We start from the raw sequence: 21165 nt of genomic DNA on the forward strand, positions 1-21165 counted from the left end.
CAGGCTGACTGGGGTCATTGAAGCCTGTTCCTGGCCTCAGGGGCCTGCTGTCTTGCCTTGGAAAACCGTGCAGCTGATTCCCTCTGGAGAACCGTGCAGCTGATTCCCTCTGGTGCGGAGGGACGGGGCTGTACCTGGGGGCCTGCCTGGCCCAGGCAGATGGGACAGCAGTGGCTGGGGATTCCTTTCTGTGCCAATTCTCTGCCATTGGAGGTGCAGTGATGCAGCTGCTGATGCACAGGCCACCCTGGCAGAGACTGCTGGGTGGGCTGTGGGTTTTGTGCAACCACTGCTGGGTTCTGGGGATAATTGCAGATCCTTGAAAGTATCCAAAGTGAGCTCATATCTGACTCTTTTCTGGAGCTTCCCACAGCTTGGTACTGTGGGTGTGTCAAGGCCCTGGATGTGGATTCAGGGCTGCATATTTAGGAGGAGTCTCTTTGAGGAAGTCCTGAAGCTGTCAGACCACTGCAGCACCAGGCTTGACTCCCAGCCCTCCCAATGGCCGTGCTTGGCCATGAGGGGTATTTGACTTGTCCAGAGTCCTAATGAATGCTAAGGCAGGAGCAGCTCTGTGCTGGTTCTGGGATGAATCCCTCCTCCCTTCTTAGGTTCCAGCCGCTCATCCTCAACAGGCAGAGCCATGCCCTGTGAGGCTGGCGGTCAGCCAGGTCGATCTGACCCATGGCTTGTACAACATGGGTTTCTCCCTCATTCTCTGAGGCTTTGCTTTGTTCCTGCATCTCCAAGACAAAGGGTGGGAGCAGAGCTAAGGCAGTACAGCCGACAGCCCTGGCTGTTTGTGCTGTTTCTCTGCTTGCTGCAGGCTGGGCTGCTTGTACAAAGGGTTATAAATCAGCAGCGCTGCAGAGTCTGAGCAAAGGCTTCCAAACGAGATTTCACTGTTTAGGCATCAGGGGACCCTCTACATTGCCAGAGCAAGGTAGAAATCATCAGTGTGGCATCCCAGAGACAGCACCAGTGCTCTGTAGAAGGGGTGTTCGGTCAAAGGAATCCAAAGTCTCCCCCTTGTGACATTGAAAGGATCTGGACTCAGGTGCCTGACAAGCCACCTGGAGAACCTTTTGTGGGCTGCTTTTGGAGGAAAGGGTGGGCTGGCCAGTGCTCCCAGTGCCACAAAAGGTCTGTCCATCTTCCCCTGTGAATTTGCTCACTCTGCATACACACGCACATGGGCAGGAGATGTGAGAGATTTATGGTGCTCCCTTGATTTTGTTCTCATAAAAAGCAGTCTGAGTGGTGGAGGAATAAATCTAGAGCCGCTTGGCTGGGAAACCAAGATGCAGGAGGGCTGTGCTGATTGGAGTAATCAACCCTCTATTCCCTGCATTAAAGGAATGTGTGACAATCACTTGACACAGGCCCTGGGGCTGGCGAGTACTGCCTGCTAGCACCTAGCTGCTCAGGGGGGTCAGGGCCCAAGGTCCTTGGGGACCACTGGGGTACCCCTGCACAAGTTTCGTTTTCTGATCTGATCTTAAAATCTGTGCTCCATAAAGCTAAGCCCAGCCAAGCATGCATGGCTCGTTCAGGTGCTGCAGTGAGGTGGGCAGAAGGGTCCAAGGGGAGCAGACAGTGCAAGCCTGTGCTGGTCCTGTGTTTCACAAGTCCCCCAGGCGAGTTTTCAGCATCTCTAAGCAGCAGCAGCAGCAGCAGCAGCAGCATACTTGTACTGTCACTGGAATCTCTGGGTCAGAGGGTATGGGCAGGCTGACACCAGGCTTCTGTTGACATTCTGAAATTACTCCTGTGTGCCCATAAGATGGAAATTCCTTGTTAGTGGGAGGTAGGAACATAGGAGCATTTTTTCTTCAGAGAGCTGTAGGTTTTAGGTATGATATGAACTGGGTCAGGAGGCTGGTCGCCACAGCTGAGGAGAGAAAGAGAGGGGGGGAAAAGGCAGTTTTCTGAGTCTGTGTGTTGTGTGTGTCAGAAAGGGTTGGGGTATGTCCTGGGTCTCCGGTTTGTCAGTGGGAGAAGCAGTAAACTGGAGTGCAGTATTTTTGTTCTCCTTGTCTTTTCCTCCCTGTTGGCCTAATCTGGTAATATGAGGAGACACTGTACCTGAATGTGTGTGTGTATATCTGCCTCTAGCAAATACACAGCTATTCATTTACCCCATGGAGTAATGTAACTGTTGGATGCTGAGGTTTATTTTTATTTCCTGGATGTGCAAATGCTTTCTCCTTTTATTTCTTTTCTGTGTTGATAGCCAAGAATCAATCCAGGCAAAGAGGTAAAACTAAGGAAGAGAGACAAGGCATTTCTTCAGCGTAAACGTTCTTAAAGAAAGGACGTTGAGACCAGTGCCCTGATCGAGAGTGTAAGTCTGGTCATGAACCAGGGAACTAGAGCTGCTTCTCTGTTGTGTGGATTGGCAAAGGCACACAGTGTTGGAAGGTATCTGAGAGGAGAAACAGCTTCACAGAGACCAAGGGAAGCTTTCTCTGTGCAGGAGTGTCAGACATGATCTGGACTGGGATTTCATCTAACCCTCTTGTGAATGCATTTGGCACTTTGAGGACAGCAGGGCATGTGTTGCCTCATGGATGGCCTTTTATGTTTGAGATTGTTGTGTTCATTGCTGGACAGCCCCAGTGGTGACTCTGGTTACACTTCAGACCTTGCACTGCCATTGCTGTTCAATGTTCTTTTTCCCTTCCTAGCTTTCCTTTGAGGCCCACCTGCTAAAACTTTCTGGAAAGTTACCCTTTCCACATAAATTGGTTGTTCGTGGCCCCAAGCCAAGGATAACATTTCTGGGGAGCACAGCTGCTGGATTAGTGAGTCCAGAATGGGGCAACATCATTTCCTCAGCAGGGCAGTAACTTGTGGCTGCTGATGCCAGGAGAGCACGTGCAGAGCCCTGGGGGTATGTCGGGAATGGGTGCCAGATCAGCTCTCGATGCTGACATTCAGAGCAGTGGCAGAAGTGCAGGCAGAATCTTGATGTCTTGTTGTTTGCCTGTTGTTGTATTTCCTTTGGTAGCACACTAGGTCAGTTGGTGCAAAACCCAAGTGCAAATCCTGCTGTGACTGTGGTCAGTTGTCAGTGCATCTCGTGCCTGCCTGCGCACAGCTGCTACGTGTGAAGGAACAACTGGGAGCAGCACTTCAGGCACTGGAGCGTGCAGAGAAACTCCATAGCAGTGTCATAGGCTGTCTCCAGCTGGTTCATACTGCCATTAATATCACTATTTGCTGAGGTGTGAAGCTGAATGGGAGACTCAAGCCCTCCCATGAAGCATCTTACAGAGCAGAGTCCCCTGGATGACAAGGCCTGGCTCATGTCACTGTTAGAAGTCAGGGCAGCCCACAGTGGAGCTGGGATTCCTGCAGCTAACCTCTCCCTTGGCTTTTGCCCACAGGAGCTGCCAGAGCATGACCAGTCTGTTCAGCAGTACCATGTCTCCTGTTAAGGATGGAACATCCTCACTTCCAAGGAGGCAGACTTCCTTCACCAAACCCCCACTCCGTGCGCTCTACGACTTATTGATAGGACCCATGGAAGGAGTAAGCCTTTGGCACAGACACTTACTGAAATCCTCGCGGTGTGGGACAGCAGGGATAGACAGTTTGGGGTGGTATCTGAAGCGTGGTGGTTTTCACAGAACAGTCTGAGTTGGAAGGGATCTAGTCCTGCATACAAGATCCTTGTCTCCATCCTTCAACAAGCACTCCAAAGTCAGCTTGCCTTTGGGAAAGTCAGGCAGTCTAGACAGAAATAAAAGGACACTATTTCAACTGGTTTTCTCCAAACCAATGACAGTTTGAGGATTGGATCTTATCCAAGTGTGCTGAAAGTTTCATCTTCAAATGAGTGGTTTGCCTGGCCAAGCTGTGGCTTCTGCTTAAAGGTGTAGAATTGCAAAAAGGCAGCAGATTTCTAAGCAGGATAGTCCTTTTAGGCTTTTTTTTTTTTTTTGTGGGCTGCAAGTGTTTAAGCTGGAGCAAAGTTTAGTGCTTTGAAGTTACTCTTTCCTGGGGTGATAACGAATTAGTTTTATGATACACTAGCTAAGTAAGAGTGAAATTCTACAGTTACATGGGACCAGGAGCAGTTGTCACTTTTTGTGCCCAGCTGCATGTTTCTTTTTGACCAATCTCTCTGCTTCACTTCTCCAGCCAAAAGGTGCTTTCTGTTTAGGTCTGTTGGTCACTCTGGGTTGATGATGATGTCAAATGTCTGGAAGTACAGGCGATGGACACAATCTGTAGATTGTTCTTTAGAGAAAATGGCTATTTTGAAATCCAGTATCAAAAAGAATATTCTCTGACAAAGGATAAGGTGATGATAATACTGACAAGATGTAGGAGGTTGGGGTTAGCCAAGGTTTCAGGCTGGAGTGGAAGGAGCTGTGGTGCTGTGGTGAGGCTGGGCTCACATGGGCTGAGGCCAGGATGGTGACCCTGAGCCTGCAGGTCAGTGTGCTCGGGCTTGCTCGTCTCAGTGGGACTGGTGGGGCACAGGTGAGCAGCAGTCCAGCTGCACAGGTGTGCTCACCTGTCACACAGAGCATGGCTCTGATATGGATGTTTCCAAACCTGATGTGGGTTCAGACTAGGGCCTCATGCTGGGGAAGTGCAGGTGGGGGCACTGGTGGAGTGAAAGGGCCAGACTGATTCTGTCTCCTTTTTCTGCAGGGTTTGATGCATTCCAGTGGGCCTGTTGGCCGCCACCGTCAGCTGATCCTGGTTCTGGAGGGAGAACTGTACCTCATTCCTTTTGCTCTCCTGAAGGGCAGTTCATCCAACGAGTACCTCTATGAGCGCTTCAGCCTCATCGCAGTGCCGTCCATCCAGTCACTGAATCCCAGCTCCAAGGTCTGACATTACTTATGAAACCTCTCTCACAGAGCCTCTCCTGTGGTTCCAGCACATGCTCAGAAAGCAGCAGCTCTGTCCTGGTGTGCCAGACACAAGAACAGAAACCACAAACAGGCTGCCCTGGTCTCTGGGAGAATGCCCCAAGTCACATCTGCTTTTGCTGGGCAGTGTTTTGCTGCATGTCTTGGCTTGCCCTGGGTTAAACGCAGTCAGTGGGACAGCAAAAGTGTCTGAACCTTTTTAGCATTACTGCTGTTCTGTTCAGAAGTCACTGCTGGCAATGGTGAAGCTGATCCTGGAAATAGAGGTGTGAGGAACCACTTAGTGATTATAGGTAGTGTTCCCATAAAGTGGGAAGCTGGGATTTGCTTTATGCTTTTAGCTCTGCTGCAGCCCTCAGAGGGACCTGGGCTGTCTGTTGCTTTCTGTTGTTATCTATCTGTTCACCCAAGATGTGGGGATACAAGTCCTGACCAGACTCAAAGGAGGTGTTCCTTGAAATAAACAGAAGAAACTAAAGAAACACAAAGTCTTCCTGTAATTAGGAGAACCAGACTGTCTATTTAGATCCAAAGGGACAGGATATTTTATTACCAGCATCATAAAAACCAGATCTTTGAACCCTATTTTCTTTTTCTCTTTCTCTGTGTAGTCCCATGTGAGGAAGAATACTCCTGCTTACTCCAGTTCTACCTCAATGGCAGCTGTCATAGGAAATCCCAAGCTTCCTTCAGCAGTTATGGACAGGTGGCTGTGGGGACCTATGCCCTCTGCAGAAGAGGAAGCATATATGGTATCTGAGTTACTTGGCTGCCAGCCCTTAGTCGGCAGTGCATCAACAAAAGAGAGGGTCATGAGTGCCCTCACTCAGGCAGAATGTGTCCATTTTGCAACCCATGTCTCCTGGAAGCTGGCTGCTTTGGTCCTGACACCCAACAGTGACAGCAATCCAGCCAGCAGCAAGAGTTCTTTTGGGAACCCCTACACAATCCCAGAATCTCTTCGGATGCAGGATGATGCCAGTGATGTGGAAAGCATCTCAGACTGCCCTCCTCTTCAGGAGTTCCTGCTTACAGCAGCTGACGTCCTGGATCTGCGGCTTCCTGTCAAGCTAGTGGTTCTTGGCTCTTACCAAGAGTCCAGCAGCAAAGTCACTTCTGATGGAGTCATTGGCTTGACAAGAGCATTCCTGGCAGCTGGGGCTCAGTGTGTGCTTGTGTCACTCTGGCCCATTCCTGTGGCTGCTTCCAAAATGTTTGTGCATGCCTTCTATTCCTCTCTCTTAAATGGGATGAAAGCCAGTGCAGCCCTCGGGGAAGCGATGAAAACCGTGCAGAGCAGCAAGCAGTTCTCCCATCCGGCCAACTGGGCAGGTAGGAAGAGTCTTCTTTTGGACAAACCAGATGTGGGGTTTCTAGAGAGCTGCCAAACTGATTGAGCTAAGAAATGAGCAGTGCTGGCAGGTAGGTGGGAGCAGTGTGTGCCCTGTGCTCTCCTAGAATTCAGCCCCTGCGTCTCAGACCCTGATTCAGTTGAGTGTCGCTGTCATGGGACACATTGGCATCTCACTATGCACAGTAGGTGGGTATGAATTTGATACAGTTGGAAGCAGTTGTGAGGTGAACTGTGCTTCATGACTGGAAAGAAAAAAAGTGCAATACAATGACTCATTCTCTATGTTTGAAATCTCCAGTGTCACGTTTCCTTTGTCCCTGGAATGGAGTTGGCTGGAGCACACATATAGGACTTTTTCATGGAGAACCTAGTGACACACTAACTGGAGGCAGGAGCAGTACTGCTGGAAGCTGCAGTAGCAACCAGGAGCTGTGATTTCTGTGACATAAACCTCATAGAGGTTATTCCTTTGGTCTTTTTAGGAGAAAGGTTCCCCTTGCTTCCGCTGGGAATGTCTCAGCAGTGTCAGCTCCTTATGCAGTGCTGGTGCTTACTCCTTCTCAATTAGATCTGTGCTTTGAGATTTGAAATGACAAAGTCTTGGAGTTCAGCAGTGCTGTTACAGGGGTATCTACAGATAACCTAATTTTTTTTCCTAGCACAAGGCCTAGTTTTTGAAAGCTGCATGCATTCCCCAAGTGGATTTATGCACAGGCAGTAGAACCATGTTCTTTAGCTGTGGTGAACGTGGCTCTGGCATGAACTGCACCTGGCTGGAGGAGTGGGAAGGCTGCTAGAGCTTGTTAAAGTGAGTCAAGCTGACAGTGATTTCAGGCACATTGAGTCCAGCATTAGGACGTGGTTCAGGCAGCACCAGATGGGAGCTGAATTCAGGTTAGTGTGCACAGTTCAGTTGGGATTATATTTTCCTTCCAAGATTTTTCTGTCTCGAAAGAAAGGAGCAGTAAAATACCCCGAAAGTGATCACTTCCTGGGCAAAACAGAATGAGTGTGGACATGGTGCTTGGCATCACTACCAAGCAGAGGCTTTCAGCTGCTCAGGCTGTCTGTCCTGTCCCTTCCATGCTACTGTGTGAGTTCATCACTCACAGTCCCCGCCTTCCACCACTGTCCCTTGATGCTAAGTCTTGGAAGGAGCACCAGAGCCAGGAGCAGCTGCATCCTCACTGCATGAGAGGGGGCAGGTAGAGCTCCTCATGCTGACATCTGGGGAGTCTGGCATTGAATGGTGCATAAGCCAGGACAGGTTTTTGATCAGGACAGGGAAAGCTCTCTGTGTTCTGAGTTCTGTTCTGCGAGTGCTGTTGGCAGCTGTTGATTTCCATGGCTGTAGAGGAATCCTAGAGCATGCCTGGACAAGTTTAGCTGCAATCCAGTGGTTTTCTGCTTACTTGAACAAGAAGACACTATTGATTTAATAGCAGAGGACAATAAGAAGCATCTAGAAGCTTTCTGGGAGTTCAGTCTGTGGAACCAAGCAGGGAGTGGACAGCTGCTCTGGGAAAAGAATGTCCCTGTGCAGGGTGCAGTGAACCATCATTCAGTAGTCTGCAGGCAGAGGACACCCACGTCTGGTTTGAACATTTTCCATAAAAATGGAAGATTAACTGTCTCTTATTCTGAATCCTGCAGGCTTCATGCTTATTGGGAGTGATATGAAGCTGAACAGCCCTTCCTCGCTGGTAGGACAGGCCCTGATTGAGATCCTGCAGCACCCTGAAAGGGCCCGGGATGCTCTGCGTGTCCTGCTTCATCTGGTAAGGGAAAGGAAGTGCTGCCACAGCTCATAGGCATTGGGAGGGGCACCACAGCCCATCTGATCCTGAGACACCTTCGCCTGGGGACACGTCTGCAAACCATGAGTGGAAGAGCAGCACCCTGATGTGCAGCCACTCCCATTTGAATATACAGATAGATACATATGTCTGTACACACACATACACCTTCACCCCCTCTCTCCTGCCTTGATGTAGCCTCTTGTGAAACTCTGGGTCAGTGTGGAAAGACTGGAACACCTAGGGAAGTGTCCAGAGCAAAAAGAGGCAAAGGAAGCAAAATCTTGCATTGTATTGACAAAATCCTCCCTAGACCCATCTGCCTTGCATTAGCTGTTGAATTGAGTCTCTGCTTTAAAAAAGAGGTAATCATTGGAGTTAATTGTTTGTACAAGGAAATAGCTATGAACGTGGCAGTCATGGAAACACAGAGCACAGTCACTGCTGTCTCTGCACATTTGGAAGATAAGAGGCCCTTCTGTCCCCATCTGTGCCACCAGCCTGTCCTGGGGAACAGTGGGACTGGAGCCAACTGCCAGGTGGCTGGAATGATCGCTCATGACTTTTAATACTTTTCTTTCCAATGTGTCATCTGTGGTCCCAAAGGAGTGTGAAGTATCCACAGAGTGATGGAAACCTGTGAATATTGCTGGTCCTCCCAGTTGCTGGGGTTTGTGGACACTCATCTCAGTCTTTCCTATTTGCCATGTAGGTGCAGACTCCTCTGGTAATAAGCAAGCTGGGACCCCAACATGAGTCATCTTTTGGGAAACAGTGCAGCTACCAGGCTTACAGGAAACTATCCCAAACAAACTGGTACTTTGTTTCCTGTGGCATTACTGTTCCCAGCATCTCAGAGAATGTTGACACTCATCACTGTGATGTTACATCTGTGAATGCTAAGTTACTGGAGCCTCTGTTTTCAAGGCACTAAAGTCCTCCTGTGTGAGACAGGCCAGGATCAACCTTGGATTTGCTGTCTCTCAGCCTTTTCTCTGTGTAAGAAGAGGAGGTCAGTAACAATTAGCTAATGGTGTATTTTCCCCACAGGTGGAGAAATCACTGCAGCGAATCCAGAATGGGCAGCACAACTCCATGTACACCTCCCAACAAAGTGTGGAGAATAAAGTTGGTGGCATTCCAGGCTGGCAGGCACTCCTCACTGCAGTGGGATTTCGGCTGGACCCACCAGCCAGCGGCCTCCCAGCAGCAGTGTTCTTCCCAACCTCAGACCCCGGGGACCGGCTGCAGCAGTGCAGCACCACCATCCAGTCCCTCCTAGGTGAGAGGAGGCAGCTGTGGGCCCTGACCAGGCAGACATTAGCCTTTCCTGCCTTTCTGTGATGAAATCAATGTATTGAACTGGGAAGAAGTTCTGAAAGTAAATGTTTACTGAAAATTTTGTCACAGATGAGAATCATTTACTACTGGGTCGAGTAAGCACGATGTGACTTCCTTTTTGTTGTATTTCTTGCAGTCAAGAAATATATACAGACATTTCTGCTGATGTTTTTCAGGTTTGCCTAACCCTGCACTTCAGGCACTTTGTAAACTTATCACTGCTTCAGAAACAGGAGAACAGCTTATCAACAGGGTGAGTTGGGAGGTTTTCCTTCAGTACCAGATTCCAAATGGTTCTTCCCAGGTCGGTAAATTCAGAAATGCACTGAATGGTTGATATCCTGGTTTATCAACCCAGAGCTTGCTAGGAGACTTGAGGGTTTAAATTCTGAATTTGCCTATTTGTGTGAATGAAAGTGTCCAGAAGGAAGAAATGCAGGTGGGTTACTGGACTGCGTGGCCTTGGAACTCCCCATTCAGTGACAAGTTAAAGCATGATCCCTTCTGTGAGGGGGAATTGAGTGACAGACCCCTTATTGCTGTTTGGCCATGCTGTCTAGGGGCCACGTTGGCTGGTCTTTGTGCACTGTATTTACCAAAGTCCCAAGGTATGGCTGACTTCAGTCTGTCAGAAAACTCACTTGGGACTGTGCTGCTCCAGTGTGTGCTCACAGCTCTGTGGAAGGGATTCCTGGACTTTAGGAGAAGGGCAGTGATACCTGTGGCGATGGGACTTCTCCCTGCTCCCCCCAACCTCCTTCACACTCCTCCCTCTCCCCAGTCTCTGGAGCATGCCTAGCCCAACCTGACCTTTCTCTGTGCCACCGGCCCGGCTGCTTTCCATTCCATGGTTCTTACTGTCCTGAGTGCTCTTGTAACAAAGTTTCTCTTCATCATTTGCCTGCATTAGTACATGGACACACTCACACAGGGAATGGGCCTATAGCTCACTGTCTTTCCCCTTTCCCCATGCAGAAGCATTCCAAGGCAGTACTGTGGTGGGGAGCTGGGATTGGCTCTGTGTGGTGTCCGGTCTGCCCTTCAGTCACGTGGAGTCTCCACAAAATACAAGACAAGCCTCAGCTTTGCTGTTTCCCACTGAGCAGCTCTGAAGCCCACTAGAATGAGTCTGCTCCAAGGAGGGAATGAGTCTGCTCCAAGGAGGGAGTTCCTGTTAGGATCCTGTTAGGATCTGCAGCAGCGCATGAGATATTTCCAGTGGCCTGTCCTTGGTGGTGTTTTGCCTCTTGCCTGGGCTCTCATCGGTGCCCAGGATGTCTGTGATAAACCACAGTGTTAACTCCCTCATGGCCACCCAAAGGACCTGGGTCTGAGGGGTGTGAGGAGGAGAGGACAGCATCCTCGTGGCTCAGAATGTCTTACAGTGCTCATGAGGTGACTTCCTGACTGTCGCCCTGCCTCAGATGATGAAATCACCCAAGGACAAACATTCAGCTGGCTGTACATGACTAACAAAAGACACACACATCCTTTCCTTGCTGCCCCACACAGTAAATACTGGCAGGCATATTGCACTGGGTTTGCAAATGTTGTTCCATAGCCCAAACCCCCAGCAGAATTCCCTTTTGCGCAAGAGTCTATCCTGTTAAACGCCAGGGTTTTGAGCTCAGCTCTCCCACCCTTTGTGGTTATTGCTTTTTTCCCTCCTACCTCTCCACAGTTCGTGAAGTGAGCAGCCTGGGGCTCTGCCTGTCCCAGAGGAGAGCAGGCTTTGTTCCAGACAGAAGCAGGACGTGGGACAGTTCAGTCAGCGGGTGCTGCTCGCTGGTTTTCCCCGGTGGGTGACCGGCATCACAGGGGAGCAGGTGCTCTTGGCGTTGGTGAAGCAGCAAGGTGGGAACCTGAGCTGCTGCACTGGACAGAGAACACTTGTTTTGAGTGCAAAAGAGAAGGCAGGAGCCACAGAAGAGAGAACTTTAGAACTACTGCATGTGCAAGGAAAAGTTAGGGATTGCTGACTGCACTGAACGCCAGTACTGTATCCCAGAGGAAACGAGAGAAGGACTGTTTTATGTTCAGCCTCCTGCCAGAGTGTGGGTTGGCCTGAGTGTCTGCCTGCTAAGTGTCTGAGCTGTCATGAGCTGGGCACTCCCAGATTCCAGCTGCCTATTCCCACGCTGTTGAACTCACAGTTCAGGCCATTCCCTTTGCTCCCTTCTTTCTGTGGATAGAGCATCTTGTAGGCAAGGTGCTAGTTTGCACATGGACTTGTCCCTGCAGGGTTCCCCAGCACAGCCACTTTGTAGCACAGTGTAACCCATGTTCTTTCTTTTCTCCTCTTTTCCTTTCTTGTTACCTGCTGCCCGAAGGCTGTTAAAAATGTGGTGGGAATGGTGAGTATGATGTGCACGGGGGTGACACTGCTGTGCAGGGTGAAACACCAGGGTCACTGCAGACCCATTCCCTGTGCTGCAAAGTGTCTGCACCCACTCCCAGGAGATTTGCTCCACAGAGCTACTGTGGAAAAAGGCCTATGTAAGCTTTTGTGGGTTGTCAGAGATGGGTGGTCCTGAGGTTAGCTGATCCCTGATTAATGGCTTTCCATCCTTGCTGCCCTGACTGCGTTGGTGAATTACATGGGATCCTGGCATCTTAATTTGTGTCAGATCTTCATAAACACATTTTCTCTCAAGCTTGCTACTCCTGTCCCTTGGGCACGGTTGAGAAACTTCTTTCCTGGAGGCCATGGAGGTATTAGGAAAGTCTTCCATAGTTTCATATGACTTGTTCTGCCCAATTAATGAGTTTCTTGGGATTTGCATAAGGAGTATGGCTCAGTCATGGAATGGGCTTTAGTATATTCTATGAGCAGCCCCAGAGTATCTCTTTCCTTTTCTTTCACTTCACAGATGTTCCTGCTGTGCTTCCTTCTTGCTCAGTTTCCACTGGCCACCCCCCAGCCCTCACCCCTGGTCTGTCCCTGCCTTTGCTACTGTTCCAGTCTGTCCGATGTTCCTGTCCCTGACCTGTCCCTCTGCCCAGACCTTCCCATCTCACTGCTCTGTTCGGGAGCAGCAGCTGAACTGGGTGTCAAAGGAAAGGGTGTTCAGGGAAAGGGTATTGCCTTAGCTGTGACTGTCAGAGAAACATGATGTGACTCGTAAGGAATGGCTAATGTCTGTATTGCTTTCTTCAGCTGCATCAAGTCCTGGTTCAACTTCAGGCAGGCGAGAAGGAGCAAGATTTCTCCTCTGCACCAATCCAGGTCTCCATCAGTGTCCAGCTCTGGAGGCTGCCTGGCTGTCATGAGTTTCTGGCAGCTCTAGGTAGGAAAATACTTCTTTCTGTTGTCCCTCTAAACCCAATGCTGGTGTCTCCTGTGGGGCTTGAAGCAGTGATGAGACTCACAGCTTCACATTTATCTGCCTCCTGCAGGCCAGCCTGCATTTGCCAAATTCCAAAGTCTGTGCTCTTCAGCTCCATTTCTGTAAAAAAACTTGGAATTAATGGTAAATGGTTGGGTATGTGGGACACTGTCCCCTGAGATGTATTTGGTATATCATTCCCCAACAACTCCACGTAATTTGCAGCTAAAGAAGGATTGACAGGGGTCATTTGTGTATGAGTGTGTGTGTTCCCTGTCCAGCGCCATAAACCTTCCAAGACCTGGAGAAGATGTGCTGAACATTAATAAATACACACAACAAACTGCACAGGGGGGGTGAAGTCATTCTTCTGAGGGTGCTGCAGGGTCTCATACCTCTCTGTTCTGTCTATGTTTTAAATGAGATCACTTACTTTAGACAGAGGGTCTTTCTGTGAGTTGTGATTTTCTGCTCTGTGTCCCACTACATAGGTTTTGACCTTTGTGAAGTTGGCCAAGAGGAGGTGATTCTGAAAACTGGGAAGCAAGCTACCAGGAGGACTATGCACTTTGCTCTACAATCCTTGCTGGCACTTTTTGGTAAAGCTGCTTACAGTAGTTCTTGCTCCTGTGTCCTGTGATGATTTGATCAGAATGGCTTCTGGTGAAATCTCACACTCACACCTTTGCAGAGGTCACACGTCACACACGTGCCACACAGGCCAAACGTCATCCAGGGAGTGGCTGGAGCAAACATTATTTTTCTGTGGGAAAGACTTGTATGAGCCCAAGCTGGGGACAGAGTCCAGCAACTGGAGGATGTATAACTCACTCTTGGTTTTGAGAAATAAAATGGTAATGAACTGACAAGTTCCGTCTAGGATAATGGACAGAGGTTCTTCCCTGGGCATTTCCTGGGCTGTACACTTCTTTTTCCTTACCTAAGTAGTAGTTGGGTGTTCTGAGGTAGCAGAGAGCATGAGGGCATGTTTTGTAGCATTTCCTCTTAATTCTGATAGAATGTTACCTAGTTTTATTTGATTTTGTCGTGTATCTAAGGGCATGTTTGTACATACTATTTTCTTTCCTTTTTCAGATTCTACAGAGCTGCCCAAGCGCCTTAGCCTGGACAGTTCCTCATCACTGGAGTCATTGGCTTCTGCTCAGTCTGTTTCCAACCCTGTACCCCACTATCAAAACCCTCCATTCTCTCCCACCTGTCCAGACAGCATTGCCTCAGATGCCATTTCGGTGTACAGCCTGAGCTCCATTGCTTCTTCCATGAGCTTTGTTTCCAAGCCAGAGAGCATGCTGGATGGGGTGGGACACAGAGGTCGCCAGGATTATGAGAGGCCCAAGAACATCTATCCACACAGGTCTGCAGCTCAGAGCCAGCTATCACCACAAGCCACCACTGCAGCCAGCAAAGATGAGGAAGAATATGAAGGTTTCTCTATAATCAGCAACGAGCCTTTGGGCAGTTACCAAGAAAACATAAACCCAGGATTTTCCCCTGATCACAAACAGCCCAAAACTGGTCAGACTGGAGGCATTAAAGAGTCTGTCAACTCCAAAGGGAGCATAAGTACTCCAAATTCTCCTGTTAAAATGACTCTCGTCCCCAGTCCAAATTCACCTTTCCAAAAAGTTGGGAAACTTGCAAGTTCTGATACTGGGGAATCTGACCAGTCTAGCACTGAAACCGACAGCACTGTCAAATCCCAGGAGGACAGTAATCCAAAGCTTGATCCACAAGAGTTGGCACAAAAAATTCTGGAGGAAACTCAGAGTCACCTCATTGCTGTTGAACGTCTTCAGAGAAGCAGCAGCCAGATAAGCAAGAGCAGCAATTCGGATGACGGGGCTCCCGCCCCGGCTGGCGTGTCCGCGTTCCGCTCCTCGGAGACCAGCGCCTTCAGCCGGCCCGTCAGCTCCAGCCAGAGGAATCAGTCTTCACCTCTTGCAATTAAACCAAAGCCTCCAACAAGGAGTTCATCCCTTCAGAAGGTGAGCTCTGGCTATAACAGCCCCACAACATCAGAGATGTCAAACAGAGAAGGCACAGGTCAGTACAGTGGGCAGCCATCTCCAGGTTGTGATTCCCAGGGGTCCCTAACTGAGCAGCCTCCCTTTAAACTCAAGTACCCCAGCTCTCCTTACAGTGCTCATATTTCTAAATCACCCAGAAATATATCTCCGAGCTCAGGGCATCAGTCTCCTGGTGGCAGCACTCCATCTCCTGCTCTTTCTTATTCCTCAGCTGGTTCTGCTCGCTCGAGTCCAGCTGATGCCCCAGACATAGACAAATTAAAATTGGCTGCCATCGATGAAAAAGTGCAAGCAATTCACAACTTAAAGATGTTCTGGCAAAGCACTCCCCACCACTCCACTGGCCCAGTAAAGATTCTCCGAGGAGCTCCTGGAACGATGACTTCTAAGAAAGATGTCCTCAGCTTGCTCAATTTATCTCCACGGCACAGCAAAGAAGAAAGCGCAGAGAAGCTGGAACTGAAGGACCTATCTATTGAGCAACACCTTGCTGCTTCGCCACAAAAGATCCCTCCAAATGGACACAGACACCCTGAAACCACAAATGCTGTGACATCAGCTCATTCCCCGCCGCCCGGCAGCACTGCGGGAGCCGTGCGGCCCCTGAGGCTGCCGGCGGGGAACGGGTATAAATTTTTGTCACCGGGAAGATTTTTTCCTTCCTCCAAATGTTGAAATGTCCCAAGTACCAGCTGATGACTTACAGTCTTGTTAAAGTATTTGCTTCTGCCCACTTGCCTTTACCAAAACAGAACCAATACCTAAGCAGCCGTGGTCATGCCCCCAGCTGGCGGTGCCCAGGGATGGGACAGGCTGTCATTGTGGGGGCACACGGCCTCACACACATGGGTTTTCATTTCCCTTATCAGGACCTCAGCCAGACTCACCTGATAACAGGTTCTTTGTAGTGTTCAGTATTTGCAGCAACGGGTCCAAAGCATCTGGTTGTCTGTTCATTAAATACTGGCTTTTAAGCCACCTCCTTGTATTTTTTAACCCAAGAGGAGGTTTTACAGCTGGCTTTTTATATTATAAATTATACATATCAGGGGTTGGAGAGGAAAGGGAGAGGAGGCAGAACGTTCCTGTGTGCCAGAAAGAACATATGCACAAGTTTCTGCCTGGAGAAGGATGAGCCATTTACTGCTTTCAAAGGCTGACAGAGGAGAAGATCACATACCTCTAGATACTTCTGCCAGGTTGGTCAAAACTGCTGGCAGGAAAACTCCATAGCAGCAGGATCTGGCAGTTCTCTTGCATCATTTAGAGTCTGGTGAAAAAAGGACAAGAGGACAGAGGTGCCCCATTCTAAAATCTGCATCTCAGGTAACTTTTCTGGAGGGAAACCCCTCAGGTGAGACTTTGCTGATTGGTCTGTTCAGAGGGAATGTTTGGGCCTAACGAGCCAGGTGAGCCTGAGCATGAGGTAGCGAGTATGTGTCAGAGAGACAAGCTCTGGTTTTATTGAGTGCTCTGTCTCTCTGGTACACTGCGTTGCGAAGGTGAACTTTTCATCCTGGCAGGTATTTGGGCAGCACTGATGTCTTCTGTCTGCTCACTGAGCACAAAAAAGGATTACAGATGCTGCAGCTGAGAACATTATTTTACAGTTCCATGGCAGGCAGGAATGTGTCATCAGTATGTGTGATTTAGACATCACCTGACCAAAAAAATCCCTCACTGGTCCTGCTAAATCATTGCCATGGCTCAGTGCAGGCAGGTCTGCAAACCTTTTCCCTGCTGCAGAAGCAGGTTTCCTTTGGAGCAGGTTTGGAAACAAGTTTCCTTTGGGGCAGGTGTACAGTACCAATGTGAGCAGCTGTCGGTGCAGTGGGAGCATAAACACGAGGCAGAACGCGGAGGGGACAGATGCAGAACCTGAGTGCCCTCTGCCCTGTGGAGGAAAGGGGACCAAGAGCACCCCGAGGGTGATGTGTACAGTCAGCTTTCCTAGGCTAGGTGGGGTTTAGGAGTTAGGGATCAGGTTGGAGGTATTCTAAGTGGCTGTCAAATGCAGTGATGTGATGGGGATCCCAGTGATCGTTTCCGTGCACTGAAGCCGTGGGCGTGCGGCAGCATCAACCCCACCACGTGTGCTCAGATCCACGCAAGGGATTCACAGGCCACGGGCTATGAAGTCGGAGCACTGGATCACCAAGGTTTTTGGTGTCTATTCTGCACTCCCAGAATTGGCTGAGTGACTGAAGGCCAATCACTTCACCTCTCCGTGCCTCGTCTTCCCTTTCTATCTAAATGGGGATAGTAATACTTACCTACCTACCTCACAGAGGTGTTGTGAGGCTGAATTCATTAGGCCCTGAGTTTTAGCTGGATCTTAAGTCAGCTTCCAGTCTTGCAGCTGACTACCTGAACAGTGAGTGCAGGCAGCTCTGTGGACGTACCAGGGGGTGCGTTGCTGATGCAGAGAATTGTTGCACTTAGCGTGGCTGGATGCTCTTGCTGAGAATGTGGATCTGATCATTTGTGATTTTCTTATGGATCTTGGAGGAAAAGCATGATAGCAGGGCAGAGATTCAGTTCTGATACCGAAACATGAAATTGCTTAGGCTCAGCTTGCTCACAGGGTGTAATCAGATGCTTGCTGTGAGAATGTTCTGGAATCTGCTAGTTTTGGAGGAACATTTTCCTTTTTGTCGTTGAAAGAAATGAACACAAGCACTAAAGGTGAAGGATGTTGGGCTGGGTTGTTACAGCCAGCTAACAAGGGATGGGGGATCACCAAAGTTTCAGTGCAGAGACAGAAGGAGTAGTGAGTTACTCACCTATTCATATGCAATGTAGCAGAACAGTTGGGTTAATCTGTTCAATTTATATAATGCAAGTTATTTGTCTGTACATGACATCTTCCTGTGATGGTTTGGTGCTAAACATCACCTTCATGTCATTTGGCAGGAAAAATTAGAATAGTGGGCCAAAATAAGTCAGCAGAGTGTCTGCCCCTTGTGGAGACAGTGATGCTGCTGATTGTGCCACTTGCTGTGGTCACAGGACTGCTGAGAGACTTCACGTGACCTGCTCTGTTTCTAACCAGCATAACTGTTTTGAAACGACATCCCAGGAACACCCAGGATGGAAGTGGGCAGTTTTTTGTTTATAGCAACAGCAAATACTCCCTGTAGTGCTGCATAACATGCCAGAAATAAGCCTCTGTGTTGTAGTTTACTTCCATAACTAAAGGATCTTTTAACCTGTAGAAATTCTATGCTGCCATTTTGGTACAACCCATTTCCATGCTCCAGCAAGTTTCATGCTGGCTTAAAGCTTTCAGACAGAGCTAAATCGGGGTGGGGGGCGTGGGGGGAGTGGTTCTTCTGTTGTTGTTTTTAAGGAGGGGGGAGCATTAGAAACAGGGAAGGGTTCTGATGTAGAGAAAGTTCAGTATTTGGGAATTTGGTGTTGTATAAATATGGAAGGTGAGTGTCACTAGAACAAGTCTTTTGGGAAATTGGTCTCCACTGACTTGGCACAGGGCACTTCCATTGGCTTGCCATGAAATGCATGCTTACTCGTGGCTGGGAGACACTGCACACACCTTGTGCCTCACTCCTCCACCCCCTGAATGAGAAACAACCCCTTTGTGAGGAAAAAGTTTTATCAGGCTTGCCCAATATGTGGAGAAATTCAGGATATGAAAATCACGTATTCTCCGTTTGCTATTAGAATTCCTTCTGTGGAGTTAATGCATTTGTCGTTGTTGTATTTGTGCATGGTACAAGTGACAACACTGCATAATACAGTGAGCAATAACAATTAGGTATTAACCACTTTCACATTAAACCTGCCACGTGCAACCATTCCCCAAGGCCCCATAGAGTGTTTTGGTTTTGCCCCATACTTTTTACTGTGTGAGATTTCAGATTTTTTTACTGACTGTCTTTAGCTCCAACTAAATGGGAACAGTAAACAATCTCTCTGAACAAAATCTAGTTTAATTTGATTTTGTTGGTTAGCCTGTACCTCTGGCCTGGTATTGATTTTCTTTCTCTTTAATCCTACCTTACTGAAACAAGGAAAAAGCATTGAGGGGGTGCTATACCCACGCATATCACTCCAGGCCATATTTCTTTTCATTAGGTCAAACTCGTTCCGTGAACATCTCTTCCAAGTTGCAGAACAGATCCAGGGGCACAGGGGTGTCTGTGAATCTGTTAGGAAACACTGGTAGTTTCAGCTGGATGGTGATAATGGGTTTGAGCAGTTCTGGGTTCATTGCATTGCCAGGCTGCCCAGAAGGGCTGCTCGTGTGTGTGGACGCTCGTCCCCTTGGCTGCAGAAGAGTTTCAGAAGAGCGCTGGAGATGGTGACCCAGAGAGGATGGTCAGCAGAGACTTCCCAGCAGCAGCCCTTCAGCACTTGCTCTCCCTGTGTGCAGTGTTAGCCATGTTTGGCCTCTATGGACTTTCTATGTAAATTAAAACTCTGTTTCCAGACAGCATTAAACTTTTTATATTATGAAATTTACCATGTAAAAAGATTTTCATATTTTTATTGAAATTGCTAAGGCATTTGGCCTTCCTTCTTTGTGATTTCAGTGTCTATTAAAGCATGAGTTCTCTCAGTGCCTCAATCTCTTGGTCTAGGAGGGTGTTGGGGAAGGGTGTTTGCTGGCTCATTGCTCTCTGCCAGCAGCCAGCTCTCTGCATCCCGTGGCAGTGTGGCAGACACACGGCAGCTCTCAGCTCCCTCTGCAACCTTCCTCCCCTTTTTGTGCAGTGTAGCGTTCCTGTTAACAGTGCTCATTGGAAATTGCTTTTCCTTTTCTTAACAGGTGGTGGGAGCATCACTATTTGCTGGTCTCTCTTGTAGGTGGGAGCAAAGGATGCAAAGCGCTGGGAGGAGCTCCAAGAGTCGCTGGCTCTAGCCCTCCAGTGGGAGAACCCAGTGCTGAAAGGATGAGAGACTCTCCCTGTACCGATGCCAGCTGGAACCTGCTGAGTTAAATCTTCCTTCTGCCCCCATGTGAAAGGTGCCCTTGTGCTTAGGGGAAATGTTTGGGGACAGATGAAACTAAACATGCAAACCTGCATTGGGGCCACAGGAGGCTCAGCCTCTTGACAGCAGCCAGGAGCCACTGGCTGGTTGTGCTGCCGAGGGAGCCTGGGCTGGAGCTCTGCCAGGAGCAGCAGCTCCTGGGGAAGCGACCCCTCCACGAGCGGTGCCGCAGTGGAGCCGCAGGGGCTGGTCTGAAGTGGTTTGTCTGTGCAGGGCCCGGGGTCAGTGCCTGCTCGGTGACGCTGCCGTGTGTGGCAGGATGCAGAGAGCACACGCTGCAGCTGGCGGAGCACACACCAGACAAACCTTATCCATATGGGGAAGAAGCAGCAGCATGGGCTGCATGCTGCCAGTGTTTTGAAAAGCCAAATAAAGGCAAATCGTGAATGCTTGAGAACTTAGGCAAGTAGAGGCTCGCAGCCCCACCCCCCGGGGCCCCAGCACAGCCCTGGCCACCGCTGGCCCTCTCAGCCGGAGCCAGCCATCCCAAGTCTGGAATTGTGTGTCCATAGGCAGGGCTACTGAGGGTTTTCCGTACAGCCTGTGGTGGGGCAACGTGGAATTTTCTTACCTGTGGATTTTTGCTCCCCATTAATGGGCTAGTTTCGCTCCTGGCAAAGGCAAGGTGGGGGATGATGCCTTTTCTAGGGAAAGAGGGGCCAGGAGTGGTGCAGGAAGGGTCATGAGTCACCTCTGGGGAAGAGGATGTGCCATGGGAACACAAGTGTGGTGCTGAGGCTGAGGCTTGGACAGGAAGCTGCAGCTCACCAGGAGGCAAAGGCCTGCCCTGGCCAGTGCTGGGCACCAGCAGGTACCAGAGGAGAATAAAAATGCAGCAGCCACCCAGAAATGAAAAATGTGCAGCTGAGCTGCTTATGGGGCAAGAGTTGACCACAAATGTGCCTTTGAAGTTACACCTTTCTCTTGCCAGCCCTGGGGCAGCACTATTCACCAGAGCTCCCAGGTAGGAATGCTGTGAGGTCCCACATCCAGGCCTGTTTCCATTTCCCTTCCGCAGCACCCAAAAACAAAGTTCCACCCTCCCCTTGACAGGCCTGGAAGTGTTGTGGGGTTGGTTTTTCTTTCCATTTTACCTGGTTTTACATTTGTGTGAGCATTTCAAACAGAGGAAAGCAGATGTGCTCTCTCTGCATAGCTGTGGAAAGTATCGGAGACAAAAAATGAAAGCCAACACTCAGAAACCAGAAAGCAAATCAATATATTTAGAATACGTTAAGTAGATCCTGTAGTTCTACCTGAATTGTGATTTTTGAGAACCCCAAAGTGGAAGTATTGTTACCTGGCTGCCTTGTTCTTAGGACGACATTTTGCCACAGGATAAACTTCAGTCACTATGGAAACCAGGATAAAGCCAAATACAACACACAGAACACAGAG

At 49.2% G+C, this 21165-nt stretch overlaps 1 protein-coding gene across 2 annotated transcripts in view; it reads left to right on the forward strand.

The window, feature by feature from the left end:
* Nucleotides 1-19333, forward strand: part of TTC28 (tetratricopeptide repeat domain 28) — a 113608-nt gene extending 94275 nt beyond the window's left edge. The window contains exons 13-21 of one of the 2 annotated variants that reach the window (XM_018076237.2): nucleotides 3390-3534; nucleotides 4666-4845; nucleotides 5501-6221; nucleotides 7897-8021; nucleotides 9090-9321; nucleotides 9557-9633; nucleotides 12538-12667; nucleotides 13198-13305; nucleotides 13802-19333. In XM_018076237.2, coding sequence (XP_017931726.2) covers nucleotides 3390-3534; nucleotides 4666-4845; nucleotides 5501-6221; nucleotides 7897-8021; nucleotides 9090-9321; nucleotides 9557-9633; nucleotides 12538-12667; nucleotides 13198-13305; nucleotides 13802-15429 — 3346 coding nt within the window. In that variant the 3' untranslated portion in view covers nucleotides 15430-19333. The remainder of the gene's footprint in view (nucleotides 1-3389; nucleotides 3535-4665; nucleotides 4846-5500; nucleotides 6222-7896; nucleotides 8022-9089; nucleotides 9322-9556; nucleotides 9634-12537; nucleotides 12668-13197; nucleotides 13306-13801) is intronic. The other variant, XM_018076239.2, reaches the window with a different exon arrangement.
* The last annotated feature ends 1832 nt before the right edge of the window (nucleotides 19334-21165 follow it).

This window comes from Manacus vitellinus, unplaced genomic scaffold (genome assembly GCF_001715985.3).
Source record: "Manacus vitellinus isolate BGI_N305 unplaced genomic scaffold, ASM171598v3 scaffold_31_pilon, whole genome shotgun sequence".
In the NCBI taxonomy this organism is placed as follows: Eukaryota; Metazoa; Chordata; class Aves; order Passeriformes; family Pipridae; genus Manacus; species Manacus vitellinus.